We start from the raw sequence: 23018 nt of genomic DNA, 5'->3' as shown, positions 1-23018 counted from the left end.
GTCAGAAACATTTATGAACATTAAAAATAATTCAGCGTTTAATACCAATAGCTTCTTTGGTATATCGCAGTTTCCACAGGCTGATGATCAGCTATGGGTAATTGGCTTTGGCTGTACAGCTACATATGTCATCATTCCTGCGTAACTCCTAGCAATTCCTTGAACCTCCTTTCTTATATATAAAAGATTTTTTTTGCACAACAGAAGTAAAATCATATACAACACTATGAGACCAAAAGAATTTATATTAGAAAAAAACCAAAGTTACTTGTGTAAGAGCTTTTACTTTTCTCAAAAGCAAGAGTTCTTTAGGACAATCCTTCACTGAATGGTCAATTGATAATCAAAAGTGCTCTAAGAATGGTGCTTATTCAAATGTGTATATTATGTGCAGCAGAGAGTGGGACAGGGCTCTTATTTCCATAATCATACTGAGCGAATTAGGACTGAATCATAGAATAACAGACTCATAGAATGGTTTGATTTGGAACCTTAAAGACCATCTAGATCTAACCCCCAAGAAATCCAATTTATATACACAAATTAAAAATGAAATAAAATTAATTTTCAAGTATACCAGAAAGATGATATATTAGTGTATGATTTTATTAACAAAATCACACCCTAATTATATTCTTAAATGTAAAGTTTAAAATAATTTGAAGTAAGTCTGATTTTTAAACAAATTCCTAGCAACAGAGTAATACTCATTTTAAAATGCCATTAGCAAACAGGATCTCACTCTAATGTGCATTTAAAAATTGTAAATAAATAATTTAACTTACTGTCAGGAAGTTGCACTTCTCTGTATCTCACTAGCTGACTGGGAAGGAGTGGCTTTGTATGAGCATGCTCAATGAGAGTGTCTTCAACCATCTGCATAATTCCTAATGCAGCCTGGAAGAGAAAAATAAGAGGATTTTTAGCAATCATTAGTTATTCTGTATCTAAGAGCAGGGTAAGAATTTTCAGTTATTGATGGTGACATGAGAGAAAAGAAAAAAGGGGAAAAAAATCAAGAATAGAAAGTAGAGATACTGTAATTTAATAAAAATATAGTTGAAGTTAAGTAGAAGCGGGGATTTGGGGGATGACAGTTTTGTGGGGTTCTTTTACATTTACCTTATTTACATGTTTAACTACTTCTACTCCTCCCCAATGCTGTTGAAATTAAAGTTCAATGTGCTTTTTCCTTTTCCTTCACCACTGACATACTCATCTCTCAAAGTTTGAAAATGAGATACTTATATATTTGCAAAGCAAATGACACCTCATCAGATGGAATTTTAAGAGAACAGATTAATGGTTAAGTTCAAGTATATGTTCTATTAACATGCTGGTAGTATTAGGACTCACTGCCCAGATACTTTCTTTCATTTGATGGATTAAAATAGTAATTAAAAAAATCATAAGTAGTGAAAATATTTAAAAAATCCTTAGTTTCATTCAAGGATTTAACTTCAAAAACGTTACCAGTTAAAGGTTATGCATTCTTGTAGCCTGCGTACTGGAAATTACAGAAACTCGCTATAAAGTAGTTTCCGCTGAAAGCCAAAACCTCTTAGCCTGCACTGCCACAAACTCACAACATAAGTGATCTTACCAAAAATGTGCAAATATCAAAGACAAAAAAATTTGAGGTCTAACAAAACACAGTTTGAAAGGTTAGAGAAGAATACTAGATATTCTTCCAATCAAGTTACCATATTAAAACAAAATATTTACAACAAGACTCTTCAGACAGATGTTCTGAGCAGGATTAGTTTACTATTCATCCACTTGCAGCAAATAAATAAGAGGAACAGTTAAAGAGCAAATATCAGAATGGAAATTAATTCAAGAAGAAATAACAATTTAAAGCAGCTTAGGTGGGCCTATTTTTCAAAAAGTACAGATTCACTAAAAATTTTTTCAGTAACAAAAGGTTTGATTCATCTTAGTTGGAAAAAATTCTTAGATCCAGGTTAAAATTTCTGAGCTTCGTCGGTGATGACCACATCACGAGCACTGAAGGACAGGGTTTTCCCACCCGCATCTTTCAGGGAGGTTTGCCCATCATTTCTAAACATTACAGAGCTATGGGCATAACAGTGAATCCCTCCCAGTTCTCTAGCTGTAGGACTAAAGAATACATTTCTCTGCTATGACTGCATCATTATGGAAATCTAAAAATTCTGGTCATTCAGTTACATTTCAGAAGGATCTGACTTTCACATACAAATGTGTAAGAAATAAGGAAGAAAAATAGTGAGACTATTTTTTACATTTCTCCACACAAAAAATACTGTATAAAATAAAAAAAAAATTTTAGAGCCATCCTTGAAAAAGAAAACTTTGTGCATCCAGGGCTATTGGCTCCTTCATCTTTTTATTTTTTCCCCTCCCTACTAGTGAACTTTCTTCTCCATACATTCAGCAGTCTTTAACAGTGTTTATAACATCTCCTGCTAGTGAAGTATCACAGAGCTGGTTTAACACAGAAACACTGCTATACCAGCCCTACAAAAAAAAAAAAGCAAAAATGTGTAAGAAAGGTACTACATTTTGTATTGGTACATATATTCAAATATGTGGTGATTTCCTATGCAAATACAAACCATTACTATTTTAATGGAAGACAGAACAAACATTTTCCGATTTTTACTCCCAAAAAGACACAACTGAGAGCGGACACTTATTTTTTATAGCCCGCCATCCCTGTTTAGCTTTGTGCAGAAGTACTGCATTTGGAAGGATCTTGGATTCTTAAATCTTTGCTAGGTAGCCTGAAACTTTTAAATGGAAAAGCAGGATCTGCAGCACATCGTTCCTTATGCAGCTTGATCACATCACAGTAATGACATGCAACATAGACTTTAGAGTATTTAGCTCATAAGTTTTTTATTAAATTTCCAAAAGCAAGACAAGGGCAGCTCTTATCCCAATAAATCTCAAGTGGAAAAAATGACACTACAATACTCCCATAAAGATAAAGAAGTATGAAGTCAAATTAAGAAATCACATTTGGCAAAACTGCTTTAAGATCTGAAAGGATTAAACTAGTCTTCCATTTTTTATGCTGCTTTTAAATATAAAATGGTTTATTACAGAAAGTATCACACCAACCTGTTTTGTTATATTGCCATGGAGAAGAGCTTCGATGTGTAACCGTGACAACAGTTGAGCTATAAAGGCCTTGAGGCGGGGAAGAGTAACATCTAGAATAGATATTTAGACAGTTAAATCAATTAAATGCACTTTTACATTAAGTACAGCCTAACTCATCATTAGATATGGTACATTTCTTAGAGGAGGAGAAACTCATCATCATGAAAAAGTGACTCTCTCCTTAAAAATGCAATACTGGAAAGTTTCCAGGTCTAAATAGCAGCACTCATCATATAGTTTGTTTCACTTAAAATTCACATACTGTCTGACCCAGATTCCAAGAAGAAAAGAAAAAAAAAAGCCTTCTTTCCAATCATGCTGAACAAACATTCATTCTCCAGAGAAAACAGTTGCAATCATTCAGGTGGTGTTCCAAGATAAAGCCTTAGTTATTAACTAAACAAGCAGCATGTAGTTTATAACGCTCAAGAAACACACTGTGCGTTTACCATCTAGACTAAAAAAAGAACCTCAATTCAAATATGGTGTTTTGATAGTATCTTTATAGCAAACAATACACAAGAAAAATATTTTTGCAATATATCCCAGAGTACACATACACACGCATTCTATGCTAGCCTGTCTTTGCAAAGCAATTTTCATATGTAATGCAAAGTACAGTTTGAACATATAGAATCAATGGAATAAGAGAGGAAGGACAGTTGAATGGATGGGGTGTTCATGCCGAAGTCAACATCTCCATTCTTAATTCCCTGACACTACAAGAACACCCACGGTATATCACCAAATCTATTATTTCTCATTTTGTCATTTTCTCAACAAAAATAAAACTAACAATACTGGTGTATTTCACAAAAGCTTTGAAAAGACACACGCAATCAAGATTATGAGGTCACTCAGTTATTCAGTGGTGAATGCATACATATCTAACAGGCTTATGATTTGTATTAGTAAAACCTATACTGTGCTTATCAGTCTTTCCCTCTCTTAAGAGACCACCAGTAAAAAATTCATTTCCACATTTTTCCCCGATTCCAAACCAACTTTTTATTGTTGTATAGTCCTAATCTTAAGTTTTGCCTCTAGAATTGCTTATTAGTAGTGCAAAAGGTCATAGTCACATTGAGTGTGAGAGGGGAAAGAAAAAAAAATAATCACACAAACTGCCTGTATTTCAGGCAGATTTCAAGCAGTGCTAACTAGACAGCTTTCCTTTCCAGCATTCCATTTTTAGCCACTCTTATGCTGAATACAGTAGCGTTAATCTTATAAAGACAACTTACACACAGAACAGAAAATGTCTTATTTTTTCAAAATTCAGTAGTCATTAAAAACGGAATGACCTACGTATAGCTGAACCCACTGCCATGAAAATCAGCATTAGTTTTGTCATTGACTTCACAGGCAGCACTGGCACCATTGCTAATCTCAGAGATATCTGCAATCATTCAAGAAACTATACAACTAAACATTTGTATTTCTATCCTGGAGCAATGCTGTAGAAAAACCTCACTCTCCTGTGCAGCCGGCTCAGGGCATGTATAGAGTCTATCTTAATGAAGCAGTTTTCAGCATCACAACTTCAAACAGTATGGTATGTGTCAATCTTTGACAACTACGGATACGTATTCTGAATCCACCCCCTCAAATACAAAAGCCAGATATTCTTCCTGAAAGAATGGCTTGGTGTATTCCAAGAAGATATTAAAAGATATTTTGCAAACTGTCCCAGTAACAGCCTTTTGTTGTAACACAGTTAAGATACAGATAGGGAAGAGTTCTTCAGTTATTACTAAAATCAATTAAATCTCTTAATGTGAAATTTCTTCTTCCTCCAAATATAGTGGGGCACTTACTCTTTGTTAGGAACCACAACCTTCTTTATTCTTTACTATCATTATTATCTACAGAAATCACATCTTTTTTCTTTATTATCTACAGTTCTTTATTATCTACAGAAACAGAAGCTGGGATTCCCTGATAATGGAAAAACCAAAACAGTATGCACATTGGGAAGTACAATGCAGATACACTGCAATGCGTCTGCAAGATGTCAACAAGAGCCAAATTACTTTAGCAGTGTTGGTTAAGCATTAGATTCACCACACCCAGGCTCATGTCCACAAAGCCATTCAAGTTTTGCCTGAACTTTTACCCACAAGTTTTTGCTATCTGAGGCCTTTTGTCTGAACTACCATACTTTCTAGAAACTGGAGGACAAGCAAGAGGCACTGACATCCACCAGCATCAGCTCAGGTCTGGCACCGCACGGGCTTCACACTTGAACAATGGCAGAGTTCAAAATAGTTCATTAGTTTAGTAACAAGACATTTTCCGTAAGTAAAAATAAAAAAGTTTAAAACTGGCAGAACATTACCGTCTAGAGCTTCTTTTAATTCATCTTTGGTCCAAGCAACTTCTGTCATCAGGAGTCGGAGATAATACATTGCATGCTGGTGAGGCTGTTCAGCCCTGAAGTTGTTCAGTGATCTCATGTACTAAAACAAATTAAGTTCAAATGATAGAACTCTGTTTCTAAACATAAAATATTAACCTTGTACTCTCAACTTGCTGAACCATCGAAAAGATACATTTCAAATGTCAAGAACATTCTCTTGCTTGTTAGACCTGTTAAAAAATTGTGTTGTATTACCTTAGTAATAATGTGGGCTTCTGAGCCTATGGATTAAGCAGTAACCATTTAGGATAGTTGAAATGTGCATTAAATCAAACTTCTCCATTAAATTAATGACTGGAAATGAAATTATTGCAGACCTAAATAAATATTTACATCAAGTTGCTCTACCCAGGAAATACACATTCTATGATGACTGTCAGGGGGTGGAATGGGGGAATATTGCTATTAGAAAATGCATTTTTCTCCGAGTTGCTTCCCTGGGCTGACATGGTTAGAAAAGTACAGAGGCATCTGGGAAATTCTTTGCATTCTTTGCCTGGACAAAGGAGGTATGAGAGAAGAATCCGTGAGCTTCTCCAGAGAAACTCCTTTCTAGTCCAACTGCACCTTTACAAAGTAAGCAAAATCTTTTTTTCCCTCTACCAGAGGAACTGGAAAGTACAAACTAATGATTTTGGCACGCTGGGATCATTTCCAGTACAGGAGAAAAGTAACTCATTTTAGGGCACATGGGCGAGAAACAGCGAGCATGAAGTTACTGAGGATGCATCCTTCTACCTGTTCCAAACAGAAGCCAGAAGCTGGTATATCCCTAATCTGTTAGGTGTAGACATGAGGGGAAAAACTGCAACCTCCCCATCTGATTTGACTTTTTTGTATTTTGTCCTTATTTTACATGCACAAAAGGCCTATGTAACAAAAGCCTATAAAATGACAAAACACGCATAATACATAGACAGAGTTCAAGCAATCTGTAAAGACAATCACGGAGACATCTTAAACTAAAAGAAAATCACCCAGGAAAAATCACCCCAAACAGATCATTCACAGACCTGTGGGTTGGGTTTTTTTTACCTTGACATTTGTCACATCCAGTTAAAAATTTCCACACAATTAATGCATCTTAAGTACACAGAGCCCTAAAATAAAGTGCTGTTATAATAAATCTACCTCATGTTTGATGCTCACCTGCATAGAAATTCCTATTAAATAGTAATGAACTAAAGATGGCCCTGGTGTCTGTCTAGGCCAGTGACCAGCAGCAGAGGATTAAAGTGTCCATAGCAAGCATGGAGAGCTCTTCCCTGCAGCCCTAGCACTTTCAACTACCGCAGACTATTTGCAAGCTTTCTGAGCCAGAAGCCAGTCTGTTCCCCACCACCAGTCTAATCCTTGTATACTCATTTATACCCCCACAACAACTCATTGCTATGAGTGCCAATACCCAATTTGTTCATTTCCTTTGTTTTACCTCTCTCTTGCCCTAAAGAAAGCGCCAGAAGAACAATTATGTATCTTGTTTGGCTTAGCAAATGTAATCACTGTTCATAAATTTTCTTCAGGAGCTAAAAAATCCCCCAAATACCTAACTGACATTCCATATATATAGATCAGTCATTAAATTTAGGACCTAAGACTTCCAGAAATCAGCATGTACTTAACCAGCTGGTTATTTTTGCACCAAAGGATCTTGGCCCTGGAGCAGAGCTCCTCTTCACATCTGGGGAGAAGCAGTGTTGCAAATCTTTTCAGCACTTCCTTTACCCCTTCATTCATTTTCCCCCTCTTTTTATGGCTAGATCCCAGTGAGGCCTTTCCAAATTGTGAAACAGTATATAAAGTTAAGGTTTCCCACCCTGTCCCCATTCTTAGATTTCCTCTCCTATCAAACAAAGTTGCAATCCCTTGATCAATCTTAAGAAAGACCGACTGAAAGAAGACTCCAGGGCTGGTTTTTTTAACCGAAAAATAGAATACAAACACTCCAGGGAACTCATGGCTACAAAAAAGACAGAAGAAAAAAGCTTGTGCATTCCCAATGAGGCAGAATTTCACAGATTTCATTTCAAGTCAAAGCATTTGATTTTAAATTACCCCAAAACGTAAATTTCTCATGTAGCTTACCGCTTCCTTGATAATTTCAAATCGTTTTTCATCAATCTCAAAAGTAGCCATTTTCTCAATGATCTTCTTGAGCAAGATATGTTGCTTGTCATTATAACCTTTTACAGAAAGCTATGGAAAAAGTGCATAATTTGCTTTAAATGTGGAAGATAGAAGAATAAACCAATTACCAAGTCCTGTATGAATCAATGAACAATACACTTTTCAACACTTACTCTAAATTCAACATTATTCAACATGAACTCATTCTGAAATAAAATTTCTTCATCCATCAAAAGATAACTTACTGGTAAATATAATACTGCGTGTTTGTCCAGGAGTTATGAATGCAGAGAATTAATGTAATTTCATGTTGATGGAAGCAAACTGTACACAGAATACAGATTTCTAATGATTGTAAGTATCGAGTCCAGTCACTAAACTGTACATTTGGAGTACTGAAATGGTTTTACTCTAGGTTTCTTATTTTAGTAATAAAATCCAGATTCACAGCCTTCTTAAATATTCTCTCCAATTTACTTTTAACCTTGTTTCTTTTTTATCTTGTTGCTCAAAAAAAATATTTTATGTAAGCAGAAGTAAGAAGTACTACAAGAAAAGAGGTACTGTCACCAGCAGCGCAATTTATAACGAGGATGGTGGTGCTGGGCTGAAACACCAAAGTAGTTAGCCCACAATAGTAATGAGATATTGACCTGATCATACACATTTTTTCAGAAGTATACATGAAATAAACTTGGGTCATTTAAAAAAACAACATAGAAACTTAAAATGACTAAATGGTTGCATCAACCTACAGAAAGTTTGTCTAGTGAAAAAAGGCATTGGAAGGCCTTTTGGGAGGAAAAACCTTCAAACGTTGGTATCTCGAAATAGGAATTTAATTGGATTTGTGTAGTTTAATCATTAAGGGTAAAACGAAATTTTAGGACACAAACCAACGTACAGGTGAATTCCTGCTTTCCAGTAGGAAGAATTTTTTCTTACACAGTTGCCAAAACACACCTGAACCATGAATTTGAAGAAACAGCTATCATAAATGGATTTATGACAAAGGCTGATACCCTAAATTAGCATAAGAACCCAAACTGTTCAACAACCACCATGGGTAACTGGTTTCAATGTAGCATCTGTCCTTGCTTAAAGTATCAACGCTGTACAGTTACACCTGTTGACTACAAACTTCTCACAATATAGAAAAGTATATTAAAGTTTCCAGATATCAAAATGAAGTAAACTGATTTTAATAAGTGAAAATAGAACCTTTACAGTAGAATAATATAAAGACCCTACGAAATCCAGCAAATATTTAAAATAACTCTAAACATCTAAACTGTGACTAAAAATGAAGAAAAATTACAAACACATGCACACTTTTTTTTTTTTTTTTTTAAAAGGAATTAACTCTTGACCATGGAAACATCAGCAAGCTTGAAACTGAGAATAGATAACCATGTCTGCAGTAAGTTAAGTGAATGCTAACAGGAAATGAGATTTTCGTTGGATAAAAAAAAAAAAGAAATTGCAGCACACTTTCACACAGAAAATGTAAAGACAATATAAAGCATATTCTCTTACTAGGATGCTTTTGAAAATAATACTTCTACAGGAAATTTCAAGACACGTTTTGGTATAAAAGGATGGTTAAGAAAAGCTTTTAACAGAACTTCAAGAGAGACTATTAAAATCTCTTATCATAAATCTTGTAGGAGAAGCTAAGTAAGAAATAACCATTTATCAGAAGATCAGTATTTATCAAGTAAGTACCGTCAGCACTTTAAAACAGATTATAAAACACATAACAAAAACAAACACTAAGGAAAAGCCATAAATATCCAGCACTGCATTCTAATGAACACATGCACAATCCATTTCCACAGCTCACTACAGCAGAATTAGAGAATTACAAAAAAATCTGTAAAGTTGAGATTCATTCAACAGAAAAATTAATCTTTTTATATAGAAACCAGCAGTAGTACTTTCAAGATTACCATGCAAACAAGTAAATATGTGAACTCGAATGCAACAATTGCACTGCACACATGTTCACAAGACACTGCAATCTTAAACTGGTCACTCAGTACTGATTAAAATACAGTTTTGCTTTGCCTTTAATTCATGAGATATATGCAAGGAAAAAAACATTAACCATCTCATTTAGAAATGCAGAAGTCAAATGTTTTCTCCAAGCTCAACAAATCCCAAGCTGTTTCATTTCCTCCTGCGTTTTTTTCTTACTTACAAGTATTGCATTCATTCCTGATGCAATGCCATAGCTCAAACCTGAGAGGCGTGCTGCATATGTATACTCTTTTAAATCATCCTTCAATAACCTGATAAACAGGTATGTCATGTTGCAATGGAGAGGATCAGCATAAATGTAGCGACTAACAAAAAGAAAAACAAAAGAAATGCTTTGATACCTCAAGCAGTGACAAAGTAATGGATGAAGAAACATGACTGAAGAGTATGTATATGCAGCCTCATGATCAGTATTCTTGAACAGGAAAGCTGAAGCGTACCACTTATTTAATAGCATGAAAAGAGGGCTTTTTACCCCATCAGTCAGAAAGTTTTTAGTATATATCTGACAAACTGAAATAAATATGTAAGCTTGGATTAGGGTTGCTTTTTTTCTCTTTTTAAATGGAGGAACAAATCTTACAACTAATTAATTTCACGAATGATATAAAAATAAAGAAGAAAATTTGCTTAGTATGAATGGAAAGGTTGTTGAAGACTTTGAACAAAATTCAACTTAAAATTCAAATTAAAGAAAGGATGGTTAATAACCAAGATCAAAAGGAGTAACAGCCTTAGACCCATTTTTAAAATAAAAGTCCTTCCATCAAATCAATATAAAAATGTTGATGAGTGGAAGTAGTTTTAAGGCTCTAAGCTCTTCCTTGATTTGGGTACTTACATACATCCCATAGATGGTATTTTGGAGATCATAGTTCAAGCCAGCTAGTTCTGCTGCATATGCATACTCGTTGAGGGAGTCTTTGAGTAGTTCAAGGTACAAATAGGCCATGTTACAATGCAAGGGATCCACGTAAGCAAATGGGCTGGAAGAAAATGTTGAAAGTAAAATATGCAGTTTAAAATTATTTCTCAGTCTCTTTCGGCCTTTTAATTTTGATCTGAAGGAAACAATATTTACTGTGAGTATGCTGATGGATTCCATTACGAAGGATTCCTATTTAGAAGCCAAATATGAACATACCTGAAAATAATTGTTTAGCTTGCTTATAGTTTGAGCAATGCCTAAATATATTGAAGATTCCAGAAATATTCTCTTATTTGTGGTCCTAAATCAAGACATGTTATATTTACTTTGCTGCACAGTCAGAATTCACCAGGAGTAAAATAAAGTATATACAGCCTGAATAACCAACATAATTTAATAGATCGAAATGAAAGCCCATGTACTGAACATAACTTAATTAATACTTCTACACTATCAGAAAATTAAGTAGTTTCTATTACAAAAATTAAGAGATTAGCGATTGTGGTATGAAAAATATGCAGTACATGCTAAATTCAGCTTAGGAAAGAAGTCTGGCATATCCATTTTCATACCACTGTAACTTTTTGTTATCTTTTTAACGGCGACAACTACACACGCTCTACTGTTGTATTAGAAGCATCTGATCACATGCAATACTGTCGCAAATTTCTCAAAAAGAGAAATGCAACTCAAAGACTCAAGCCATGTTTCAACTGCACTAATTGTTAAATATCTGTGTGTTTTAAAGATTTTGCAAAGTCAAAACAAGTTATTTGTACTATGATCATTTATTTCTAAAGCTTTCGAAGTGCATGTAAATTATTACCAATTTCACATAAATAATCAGCAGTATGTAAAACAACTTGCTGTCAGGATATGTTTTACAATTCAAACTCACGCCATTTGCATTTATTTTCCCTAAGCAGTCACTAACAGTCATATTTAGAGATACGCTATTATATATGTTTACACCTATATACCATGGTACTTCATAGTGTATACCAACATTAATGTAGTACACAAAGATCACCGCCACAACTCACACACTGATAACTTTAAAAATACCTTTGCAGTATGTTTTAAGAAGGTAGCAGTTTTTAGTAAGGCCTTGATTTCTCCTTCCTTTTACATTAAGGAAAGGAAGGATGGGGAGAGATTTAAAAAAAATAAAATACTAAAAAAATACCAACCCAACCTACTAGAGAAGCAGAGCCTACTATAATCTGAAATTTTAGCCTAAGATATGCTTTTTTACTATCACCGGGTTAATTATTCTGGGCATGGGCTTGTGTAACTTAAGCAAACAGGACAGTTAAAAAGGATTAAAAAAAAAAAAAAAAATAATGAGGACTCTGCTATTTGCATTTCTCCCTACAATGAGACTTTCCCCAAACTGAGCAATTTCAATACGCCCAATGAGGCAAATCCAATTAATATTGAAATTTTTAATTAAGACTGGATTCAAAGCAAGATGTAGGTCAGTCCTATGTTATCATAAACCTTCCTCCAAGCTCATTATATTTTCTTCCATTTTGATACTAGAGACTTAATCAGTTTGAGTGATTACTATGTCTGTATCAGTTACAACTTCTGTATACTCATTTAGCCAGCAAAGGCCAACAGGGAGTTTTGAAAATAATGAAGACTACTAATTCATTAATCCTCAAGTGAAAAATAACAGAAAACAATTATTATAACAATGTTTGGGAGTTGCATTCTATTACTGACAACTTTGTAAATAAATGCTTATTTCTAGTTTACCTGTTTTTTGACTAGATTTGATGAAGCAGAACAACTCAGTCACTCCTAGTGTATTTGAAAAATCTTAAAAGTCTAGTCTTTTCCCCTTTCAAACAGAGCTGAAAGTGACATTGCTGGAATCAACACTGAAGCGTTGGTCCTGGGTTACCTTATGAGCAACTCAAGTTGCTGGAAATATTTCTTAAACTGGAAGGTAGCAAGTATCCAGTTAAAAATAATTAGCATTACATTTTTAACATCCATTTCCCTAAAGCTTGGGAAACTTGAAGTGCAGAGTCTGTAACTACCTTTAGAAAGTTTTCAGAACAACAGCACATTATATTGTTATTTTGCTTCCTTTTAAAAAAAGGATACTTGTTGAGCTCTTAAGTCCTAACTCATACAAAAGCAAAAGCTTATCATCATCCTTTAGGCTGGATGGTAAGTTCCATGCCAGAGGTTTTTACTGTGGTGTTTCTTTAACACAAGGCTTGTGCCATGTAAGGATTTTCAGTTTTGGAACAAGGTGACTTCAAGAGGTTCATATACTCAAGATTATTCCTACTGGATTTGTATGTTTGAGGGAGAAACCACCCTCATCAACCTCCTCTTCATTCACCTAACACAGCAGTTGGTGCTATAACATCTGGGTCAGGAATTCTCCCAGTGTTTTGTGATGATCAGGGCTGCAAGGCAGAAGAAATCCTCCTAGTCATTTCTATCTTATGAAGCAGTCTGTAGTGTGAAGAAATTCTTGCAACCTGCTGAAAGGCAGCATAAGCATCATATTCTGATCTAGAACTTTGGGTAAAACTTTTTATGAAAACCCATTAAGATGGCTTTATTCACCAATTCACTTTGCCGCAAGAGCTATGGGTAATTTTGTCAAGTCTCATGAATAAACACTATACATTTCACCATTTCCTCCAATGACCATCAGCATGACCAGTCTCAAAAGAGAGAGAGATTCACTAAGAATCTTTCTTAAGTGTCAAAACCAGACAAACCTGTTTACAACTTCTTTTGGAGATGCTGTATCCAATATTGTCAAAATCTCCTCACATCCATTCATATGCAATTACCACCTTATTTTTAAAGAAAAGGAAAGAATTCTCGCCCCCAACCCTATGAAAAAAGCCAGCTTTCCACCTGCAACCATTCCTAGAAGGAAAGAGGCAAATAATTCCATTACATTAGTCATCAAAGCTCAAGTACTCCTGGCTTTGTAAAAAGGCTCACTGAGATGAAAGTACAGATCTAACTGGGAAAGACTATCACCATCACATATCTAGTTGAAGACGTCCCTGCTGATTACAGGAGGGTTGGACTAGATGACATTTAAAGATCCCTTCCAACCCAAAACATTCTACGATTCTATGATTTTGTGCGTAAGTGCACATACTTATAGCTTTGTGTGCTTACATAAAATCAATTATTATCTTTTAATTGTTCAGAAACTGGTATAGAGACTGGATCACTCATAGTTCATTTGGAATCAATTTAAAAAAACAAAACAAAACAAACACAACTGTGTAACACACATTCCATGTCCATCAATAAAATCCTAATTTGGATTTTGGCCAAACAGTACAAGGGAAAGCCACCAGGCATGAACAAAGAAGGGAAAATTATTGCAATTGTCATTTGCTGAATAAAAGATTACCGTTTTGCTCTTCCATTTCGTGACACATCAAAATTAAAACAGGTGTAATGTTTGCCCTGTGGTTTCAAAAAGCAAAAAGATGAAATGCCCAGGCAACCTATTTTTCCCAACCAATACCAACACAAGTACCAAGATCTGACACTCTCTGAAAAAAACCCTCTTATGTAAAATTCTGCCAAGAAAAATTTCAAGTGGTCACCCAAAACAAGGACTCAACAGTGCATCTATAAGCATCTATCAGAGCCACATAATAGCCTTTCCAGCAGTATCACTGAATCATTTAATAGGCCAAAGGAGGAGAGTTCCTGAAATTATTCTTGCTTCCAATAGTCCAGCACAGAAATAGATGCAATCTAAAGACAGCACTATTTTTTTTAATTCAAGAGTTAGAAATTAGTACTTGAGAGGAACACTAAGAAGGTACATCATTGTCATGCTCCCTTCAAAAAGGTAATTTTCCTGTGATGAAAATAATGAAAGATCAGAATTAACATTACAGCACTTTATCATGCATCCTGAGGGAAGAATCACACATTCATAACATAGATGGTGTTCTTTTAAAAAAAAAACAGTTGTTGATGTCAGTTAAATAAAATCCCACAATTTTAAGCACTTTGAATTTTATACTGGCTTGCATTATGCAAATTAAATGAGAATTTGAACCTAAACTCATTATCAGAATAGCATTTGATACAGAATAGAATTTTATAAAAGAAAACACTATCTTAAAATAGTTGTCGTTTAGTCATTATTTAAAAGTAACACACACATTTTTATAGAGCTATATTGCAGTATGTAGTAGGTCCTATTGGTAGGCCTATTTCAGGTATAACAAATAAAACATAGAAGAAAATTTATTTTTAAGGTATTTTTAGATAAACTTTTCCTGTTAATATAGATGGAGCACCTCAAAACTGCTTGCTACTCTGAGCCTTCCTGCTATCTGTATCTCACTACATATTCCCAAGTAAGGACAAACATTTTAAAGCTTCAATACATGCAAGAAGGTTTTTGCCACAGAAATGCAGATTCCCAACAAGCAAGAAACTTTTGGAGAGCAATTTGTGTGATATACTTAACACTGCATACCTGAAAAATTCAAAGTTGAGACAAGCTTTTGGCAAAAAAAACTTGTCATCTTGCTTGAACCATAGTTTGCTCATAGCAGTGTCCTGTGTCAAGAAAAGAGGTTTTGTTAAGTCACCTAACTTTTAACTGTAATATATTATGCTGTTTTTAAAAAAAGTCTCTTCACCACTTCAAATCTCAGTTTAGTGTTGTCCCCTTGAATTCATATTCTCCCTATATATGTTTGTGTATACATCCATCCATACTTACTGAGACTCTCTTCTTACCATGTCACCTTAACAAGCAGTTAAATGGCTGCAGCATTGTGAATGAGCTTATGCTCAAAATGGGAACTACTTTTCTAGAGCACGAGTGATCAAAGAAAAATAGGGAATTAGCTTCATAAAATTCCCTGCTACTACTGGCATTAAAAGATGTGCCACTATGCAGCACTACAGCACCATATAGTTACATGTTTTAGACTAAGAATGTAATTGTGTATTTAATATTTTTAGTAAAATATATTAATGCATTGTATGTTGGTTTACAGTAACATTGGTAACAAAAAATGTACACATTTAGAAAAAGTAGTAAAATTAGTTGGAAATTAATTAAAAGATCTGTCACCAGATTTTTTTGGAATAATCTCCTGATACAGGAAAGAATTTTAATAACCTCCCCTATTGCTTTTTTCTCCCACAGGAACTGTGAAATAGATACTCTCCCTCCGTTCCAGCTCTTGTTTTTATGCCTCAACACCTTTTCTTTATTTGCTCTACACAAGAGAGAACTTTTAAATGTAAAATTACTTCTCTTCCTCATATTTTTGAGCAGATGTTCTTTACTTCTCAGGGATTTGGCATGGTATTTTCCTCCTCCTTTTCGCATAAAAGTAGTAAGTCTTGTCTCTTATGGCACACCTTCCTCTACAGAATATTCGACTCATACAAAAAAGCCAAATTACAGCTTCTCTCCGAGATAACAGAATTTTTATTCTGTTAAATTGCTATTATGCAGTTTAGAATACATCTTACATCAGGGACAGAATGATAAACACAGCAGAGCCTGTTTGTAGTACTGGAGACCTGATCCAATAGCTGGAGATTGCTAGCTGCAAGACTAGTAACAATCTGGCCCTCAATATCCTTAACTGCCCTCTTTCCTGAGGGTTTTTCAGGGCAAGATGTGCCATTGCAACAGAGGTGACTTAGTGACAAGCAGCAGAAAAATTGCTTTTTTTGTACAGCTAATCTCTGCTGATTTAGTTCTTGCAATGTTTTGCTGTGGGGCCAGACAAATGCCACAGCCCACAAAAGGAAAATGGCACAGACATACAGCTGGAGAGAAAATAAAGAGATGCAGGCTAAATAGCTAATGTCTATTTCATCAAGTACAGAAGATTAAAACCATTTTACTCAGAAAACATATTTTAAAGGGAAAAGGAAAAACTAAAAGCAAATACATTTCTAAAGCAATGATGCCTTAAAGCAAAGCTTTTGTGTGGATCAATTACCTAGTTGCTACAGAGATACTGAAGGACCATCAAGTTTCTGTAGCAAACCAATTAGTGTTACTTAATAGAGCTGTAGCATGTGTCCCTGCTGAGGTTTAGGGTTTCAGTTCAGGATGAACATAAACATACAAAGTCCTCCTCTGTTAATAATACTGCTTCAAGTATATATCTAAAATGCCCTGTGCAGAACAAATATGTTTTCCTGAAGGACGCCTTTGCACTAAAGTAGACTTACATTAATCTAGTGTACAAAAAGTATGCCTCAATTGACTATTCAAGCTGAAGCACAACACGTAATTGCAGAAGACTTGTCCTATTTATCCTCCAACTAAGCCTTTAACAGAGATGAGTATTAGAACAGACAACTACGTTTTAGTAGTGAGAAGTAATTTTTAGTAAATTTTAGGTACTCAGAAAGACTGAGGTTTGCTAAACTTGTTGAGATCATTAAATGATGCTTCCAGGAGACTGGAGAGCGATGTTTATTTACATGTTTACATCTCTCTCCCTTTTTCCATACAATCACAAGCTTTTTCCATACACAGTTACAAAAGAATAGCCTTGTCTACACCCTGAACTTACTGAACACTGCTCAAAAAAATGTTAAGAGTGGCAATAAACCTTCTGCTGAATAAACAGCTCTAACACTACTTCTATCAATTGTTAATTCACTTTCAAAAAGGTAAAGAGAGTTCAAACTGTTTTTCCTATTTTCATAGGAACCCAAATAGTTATAATCCAAAGTTTAGTAAGAATGAATTTTCTACTGTCTTTCTAGCAATATCTTTAAGTTTTGTAATTTTTTTTGTTTATTATGCTTTGGAATATCACATGATCTGTATTCTCAAGACACATAGGAATTAACTGCTAACTTCCCAGAAGGTTAGCTAGCAAACAGAACAAATACAGAGTGCTTACCTTGACGAGGGCAGGGTACTGGGTCGCATCTTTTTCCAATGGCAAAATCTCAAAGTTAGTAGGAATGAACTCATTCTTCATTGGAAGCTTGAATTTCCCATTCAGGTCAGCATTTTGCCATTTCTAGATAAACAGGAGAAACAATGAGGCTAAGTAGAATTTCATAAGATCCTTACTTCTCATAACATTAACAGATTCATTGTACAGTTTTCACGCTATGTGAAGCAGCAGATTTAAGTTCTCCCTTCAACTAAATGGAAAATTAGACAAAGAATTTACCACTGTCTTTCACTTGCAGGTATTAGAATATATTTGAAGTTTTAACGTGCCTTAATAACTTCATCAGAAATTGCTTCTTGCTTGTACTGTGTTCCATACCAGTCTTCTGTTCGATCAGTTTTTCCTTCAAAAGACTTGGAAACTATTGCAACTCTGAAAACAAAGAGACAAAGCACTTTGGCATGCATGTGTCTGAGAAAAGATGGTGAGAAGTTATGCAGAGCACTGTTTCTGTTCCATCACTAAAATGCATTTATTTCTGGAAATGGTTCCTGGACAATTACAGAGATAGCAAATATACGCAAACTTAACTACATGCTCAGTTTAAGGATGAAAACAGGTTATCAGCATCATTTAGTTTTCCTGTTTTTCTGGAGTTTTATAACCTAGAGTTACGCACAATTATTGTCGCATGCAATTTCTATTGTTTAGACTCTGTCCTTGTTCCAGAAAACAGAGAGCTGTCCTTGAGATCATCTACAAAATTTATGAAGGAACTATATTTTTTCATACCACCTACATCAACACTCAGTTACGGGAAAATACTGACTATAGAAATTTTATTCCAGACCTGGCGTTTTAGATCACTGCCATTTCACTCTCCCATTCATAATCTGATAATAAGAGAGTTTCTTCATTTTGTATCATGCTCATATTCTCATTTCCGATTGATACCTGTCTCCCCCTTGCTTTTTTGCTTTGTTTTGGTTTTTTTTTGAGGGGAAGGGAAGAAAACCAGGAAGATTAGTGTATTTTACAGTCAATACAACAGATTTACACTCAATTAGAAACCTAAATCATAAAATGATATAATATCTCAAGTTGGAAGGAACCCATAAGGATCATCAAATTCAACTCCCTCCTCCTCGCAGGACTACCTACAACTAACCCACATTACTAAGAGCGTTGTCCAGACGCTCCTTGAACTAAACAATACAAATCCAAAATAAAGTAAATTACAAACCTATCAGTACTTTTTCATAATAGGTATCAAGAAAACTCCTTTAATTATTTTTAACAGCCTACAATACAAGAGAGTATTCAATGGAAATAATTAGCTAGCTTTAAGAGCAAATAGACATTCTGAAATGGTCAAAGAAGGTAGTACAATTACCTCCTACATATATTTAACAATCCCTAGATGCTGAGTATCACCGTAACAAACTTTGTCAAGTCTTGTGCAGATGGCTAAAATACACATTAAACCATCAAAATATATGCATCATGTTCTTTTTTTAATGACAGTATCTTCAGGCCAGGAACATTCTGTTGTGTATTTCTAACGTGCACAGCAAAGTGGGGTGTAAATCAAAACAGGCATATGGATGTGCCTCAAACTATAGTATTTCACTTTACAACTATGTTACTGGAGAATATCCTTGGGATAAATTTTGCAATACATTGAAAAGTTTAAGTATGTGGACTATTAATATTGTAAAAGCCTATGTCCTCATCCCTCCTTTTTCATCTAATGTTCACACAGAAATGACTAAATGATCCAAGAAAGTTGAAGAAAACAAGGTTCTGCTGCATTTAGTTCTAGATTCCCCTGTTATGAAGATTTTTAAATCATTAATAATTATATCTGTGCATTGCAGTTTGAGCAGCAGAAGAAGAGTGGAGTAAATAGCTAGCATTAGATGCATTTAAATAAACGACAAGTACATAGAGTCTACATGTAAAGATACATGCTCTAGCAATAGATCCAAAAATTGAAGCACCACACACTGTCTAATTTTGAGACAATATTTTATATCTTACACACTGAAGAGGGGCAATCAAATCTCACATTTCAGGGATGCAGATTTCCTCTGGGTTGAGGAAGGGAGAAATTTTTACTCCCTACCTCTGAAAGAACCACATGTTTAGCACGAACATGTACACACACACAAAACAACTCCTGCTCCTCTGCAAAAGTTCTGCAATATCCAAACCAGAATGAGAATATTGATCTTTAAGAGATACATTATTTCATCTCACATTGCAAATGGCAATAGAAATGGTTAACTTTTATTGTGGATTCACATAACATGGTTTCATATCTGAAACATGGTTTGCATGTTACATCTATTTTTTTACACAAAAGGAACAATACTAAATAAATATTCAGAAAATAACTAAGCATTTTAATCCTAAAGAATATTTGTTCTTGTAACACAGCAGACACTAGCTTGGTCAAAAAGGTGAAATCTATCAGAGAGATTGTTGTTTACATTAAAATGAGCCATATTCTATTGTTTTGCATTTTAACTTGGACAGCTGGTGAGCAAAAGCTCTATCATGTACAGATGAAGTTGCTAAGAGACTATAAAAACCATAAGGTCTATTAGAATTTTCAGAGCAACCTACCAGGCCTTTCCATCCATCAAATAAAAAATAAAAAAATAAAAAAAGTCTTAAGCTAAAATATTATCCTGATAAAATTCTAATAATCATGCAGTCTGAGCAGCAAGACAAAGGTGGTTTATACTATAATACACAGATGTCTGTTATTTGACATTCCCTCCTTCTACCCTTCACCAACGTACCGATGCTCAAGCAGCAGTGACAATCCAAGCACCCAAACATTTCCTGTAGGAACATACTAAAATTAAAGAGCTAAAAATAATTCTGTCTGCTCAACATACAGAAAATGACATCGTGGAAATCAGCATTGCAATTCTTCCAGCAGTTGTGCTTCAAGGGATCCTCCTGCCCTCCCTATACCCCAAATCACTACTGGAACGATTACTTTACACTTTGAGCTCTCAGAAACATACCCACACCCACATGAAGCAAACCAAAAGGCATTTCATCTGCTGACACTTACAGCCTAAGCCAAGATACAAGCACCAACAGCAATGAACACCAGGACAGGCAAAAAAGAGGGGAAAAGAAGCAACACAGGTAGAAATACAGTGCTATGCAGTTACCTAAACGTGTCATGATGCATCTTAAAAGTTACCAATTATGTAATTTCTGTGTTGTGCTGTATAGCATTATGAACACCCATATGGCTTAACACAGAGTTGAAATGTACTGGAAAAGCAAGACAGGCATCAGGCAACCTTTGATAGGACCTGTTTATAACGTATCTAAACTCAACCAGTGCAATTAGGCTTCCAAGCCATTCATGAACATAGAACGCAGCTGAAACTATAAATGCAATTTACTTCTATACATGTACATTCTTGTACATGCAAACTGTTGGAGTCCTCAGTTACGGTCAATGTTCAAATCCAAGCACAATTTCTATAATGTGATATATATTTGCTAGATACCATCAAGTTTTTTACTCTCCTGAAACCTATGATGATGCTAACAAGTGACAGCTCCACAGAATAGTGTTCCTTGGGAAGAGAATGCATGCTTTAAAGCAAATGTACTTCCAGGATATATTATCAACTATTATATTCCAGATTTACATAACAAAACTCAAGCACCTAAGGGTGAAAAAGTAACAGATTTTGAGACCATGGTATTTGTGCTATTAGTAACAGACATTTCAAAGCAAATTTGTTGCAAAAAAAAAGTATTTATACTTAAAATGGAAAAATTGCTTTTTTTAGGAAATAATTTAAACTTTGGCTTCCAAATGATGATACTGTCAAGCAATGGAAAAAATTACATGTATCTTATTCAAACTCATAAAATAACATGACTGAGACAAAAACAGCGAAAGCCTAGATTTCTTTATAACTTCGCCCAAAACCATCAGTAAAACTGATGCAAGGCAATATAGGCTATTCAAAGCCACTTCCAAGCAAATCTGATTACAAAACAGAATGAGAGGGGATCTACATGCCCAGAGATGCTGCTGGAATTTGCCATTCTGCAGAAGCACGAGTTATTTGTTAGGGTTCAACAAAACTAAGTCTCTAGAAACGCAATGGTGGTGGTGGTGGGAATAAGTGAACAAATTGTGATTTTGAAAATCTTTACTAAGATACAATGCAATTAAAAAAGAACAAACACATACATTCTATATTTGTAACATGTTTATCATCAGGGATAAGCATCACCGACTACATCGAAACAACTGTTTGCTCAGTATCTGTGAAATTCCAGCCCTTAGAAATTTCTGTATTAACATTTTTGGCATTCATTTTATTTTTCTTCCCTCTAGGATAGTACTAGTGCTGCACTTCGCAAATCAAGAGACGAAAAAAGTCCATTTACCATCCAGGGGAAAATGTTCTTTAGTTGCTTAATCTGATGAGTCACTAGCTTCTTAAATTTTAATAACAGCATTTATTCTGCAGATGATGAGGGGAAAAATTGTATTGGAAATGATGGGAAAATTACATTTTCCAGCTAAGACTGCAACACACGCCAAGTCTATTCCCCTATCTTCACAGATGGCTGGCAAAACCCAATGCAGCTTGAACAAGTGAAAACGATACTTACATCTTAAAAAGGTTTCTCTCTTAGGGAAATTAAGCCACTAAATGCAACAAGTAGTGGCGGGGGTGGGAGGGGGGAGGAGAATATGAAAACTTCCTGTTATGGTTCAGTCAAATAGAAGCACATATGGATACTTGCTACCATCTGCGAGTATGGATATTTTTCCATACTTTTTAAAAACCACAGTTCATGAAGAAAATAACAGCTGAAAACCTAAACTTTTTTAAAAGACATTGAACAGTCGTCTCTAACTGTGAATGCAGCTACTCAATATAGATATGCCAAGAAAAGTCCTTAGTGCAGGTGAATTCCAGTAGGTTTATGAAAAGGAAATTATAAATAAAACCATGATACAAAGGAAATTCAAATCAATGGAAACTAAACCATTGCAAGACACAATTTATGCAAGGCATAAGAAGAAACAAAACAAAACCAGGGGAAAAAAACCCAACAGGCAAAGTTAGGATGTTGTGGCATGTGCTAATTCTTTCATAAAAAGGGAGAATAGAAAGGTAAACATGAGCATAAATATCAGTAACCAGATATCTGGCAGATAACCAGAACACATATAGATATTCAAAAGCACACGTCCACATTTTTTATCAGTATATACAATTTGCTCAAGCAGAGACAAAAGAAGGAAATGAGCTACTAGATTGGTAGTTTACTACATGCATATAGATTTAGTAAAAAAAGTAAACCACAAGGGGACCCTTTTATTAGCATCTATAATCTCAACTCATTCTTCCAAGAGAGCCCAGTAAAAATGCAAATCCACAGTGGCTTTCTTGAA

At 34.9% G+C, this 23018-nt stretch overlaps 1 protein-coding gene across 2 annotated transcripts in view; it reads right to left on the bottom strand.

Moving 5' to 3' along the window:
- Positions 1–23018, bottom strand: part of IDE (insulin degrading enzyme) — a 67340-nt gene that overhangs the window by 12436 nt on the left and 31886 nt on the right. Inside the window, exons 12-19 of one of the 2 annotated variants that reach the window (XM_035897310.1) lie at positions 17893–17995; positions 17564–17686; positions 15154–15236; positions 9894–10038; positions 7652–7762; positions 5486–5606; positions 3106–3197; positions 786–897 (exon numbers count right to left, since the gene is read on the bottom strand). In XM_035897310.1, coding sequence (XP_035753203.1) covers positions 786–897; positions 3106–3197; positions 5486–5606; positions 7652–7762; positions 9894–10038; positions 15154–15236; positions 17564–17686; positions 17893–17995 — 890 coding nt within the window. Of the gene's footprint in view, positions 1–785; positions 898–3105; positions 3198–5485; positions 5607–7651; positions 7763–9893; positions 10039–10574; positions 10720–15153; positions 15237–17563; positions 17687–17892; positions 17996–23018 lie in introns of both variants that reach the window. The other variant, XM_035897309.1, reaches the window with a different exon arrangement.

This window comes from Egretta garzetta, unplaced genomic scaffold (assembly GCF_000687185.1).
Source record: "Egretta garzetta isolate BGI_Z169 unplaced genomic scaffold, ASM68718v1 scaffold56, whole genome shotgun sequence".
Taxonomy (NCBI): Eukaryota; Metazoa; Chordata; class Aves; order Pelecaniformes; family Ardeidae; genus Egretta; species Egretta garzetta.
The sequence above is the reverse complement of the archived record's forward strand: the minus strand, read 5'-3'. Positions and strand labels throughout refer to the sequence as shown.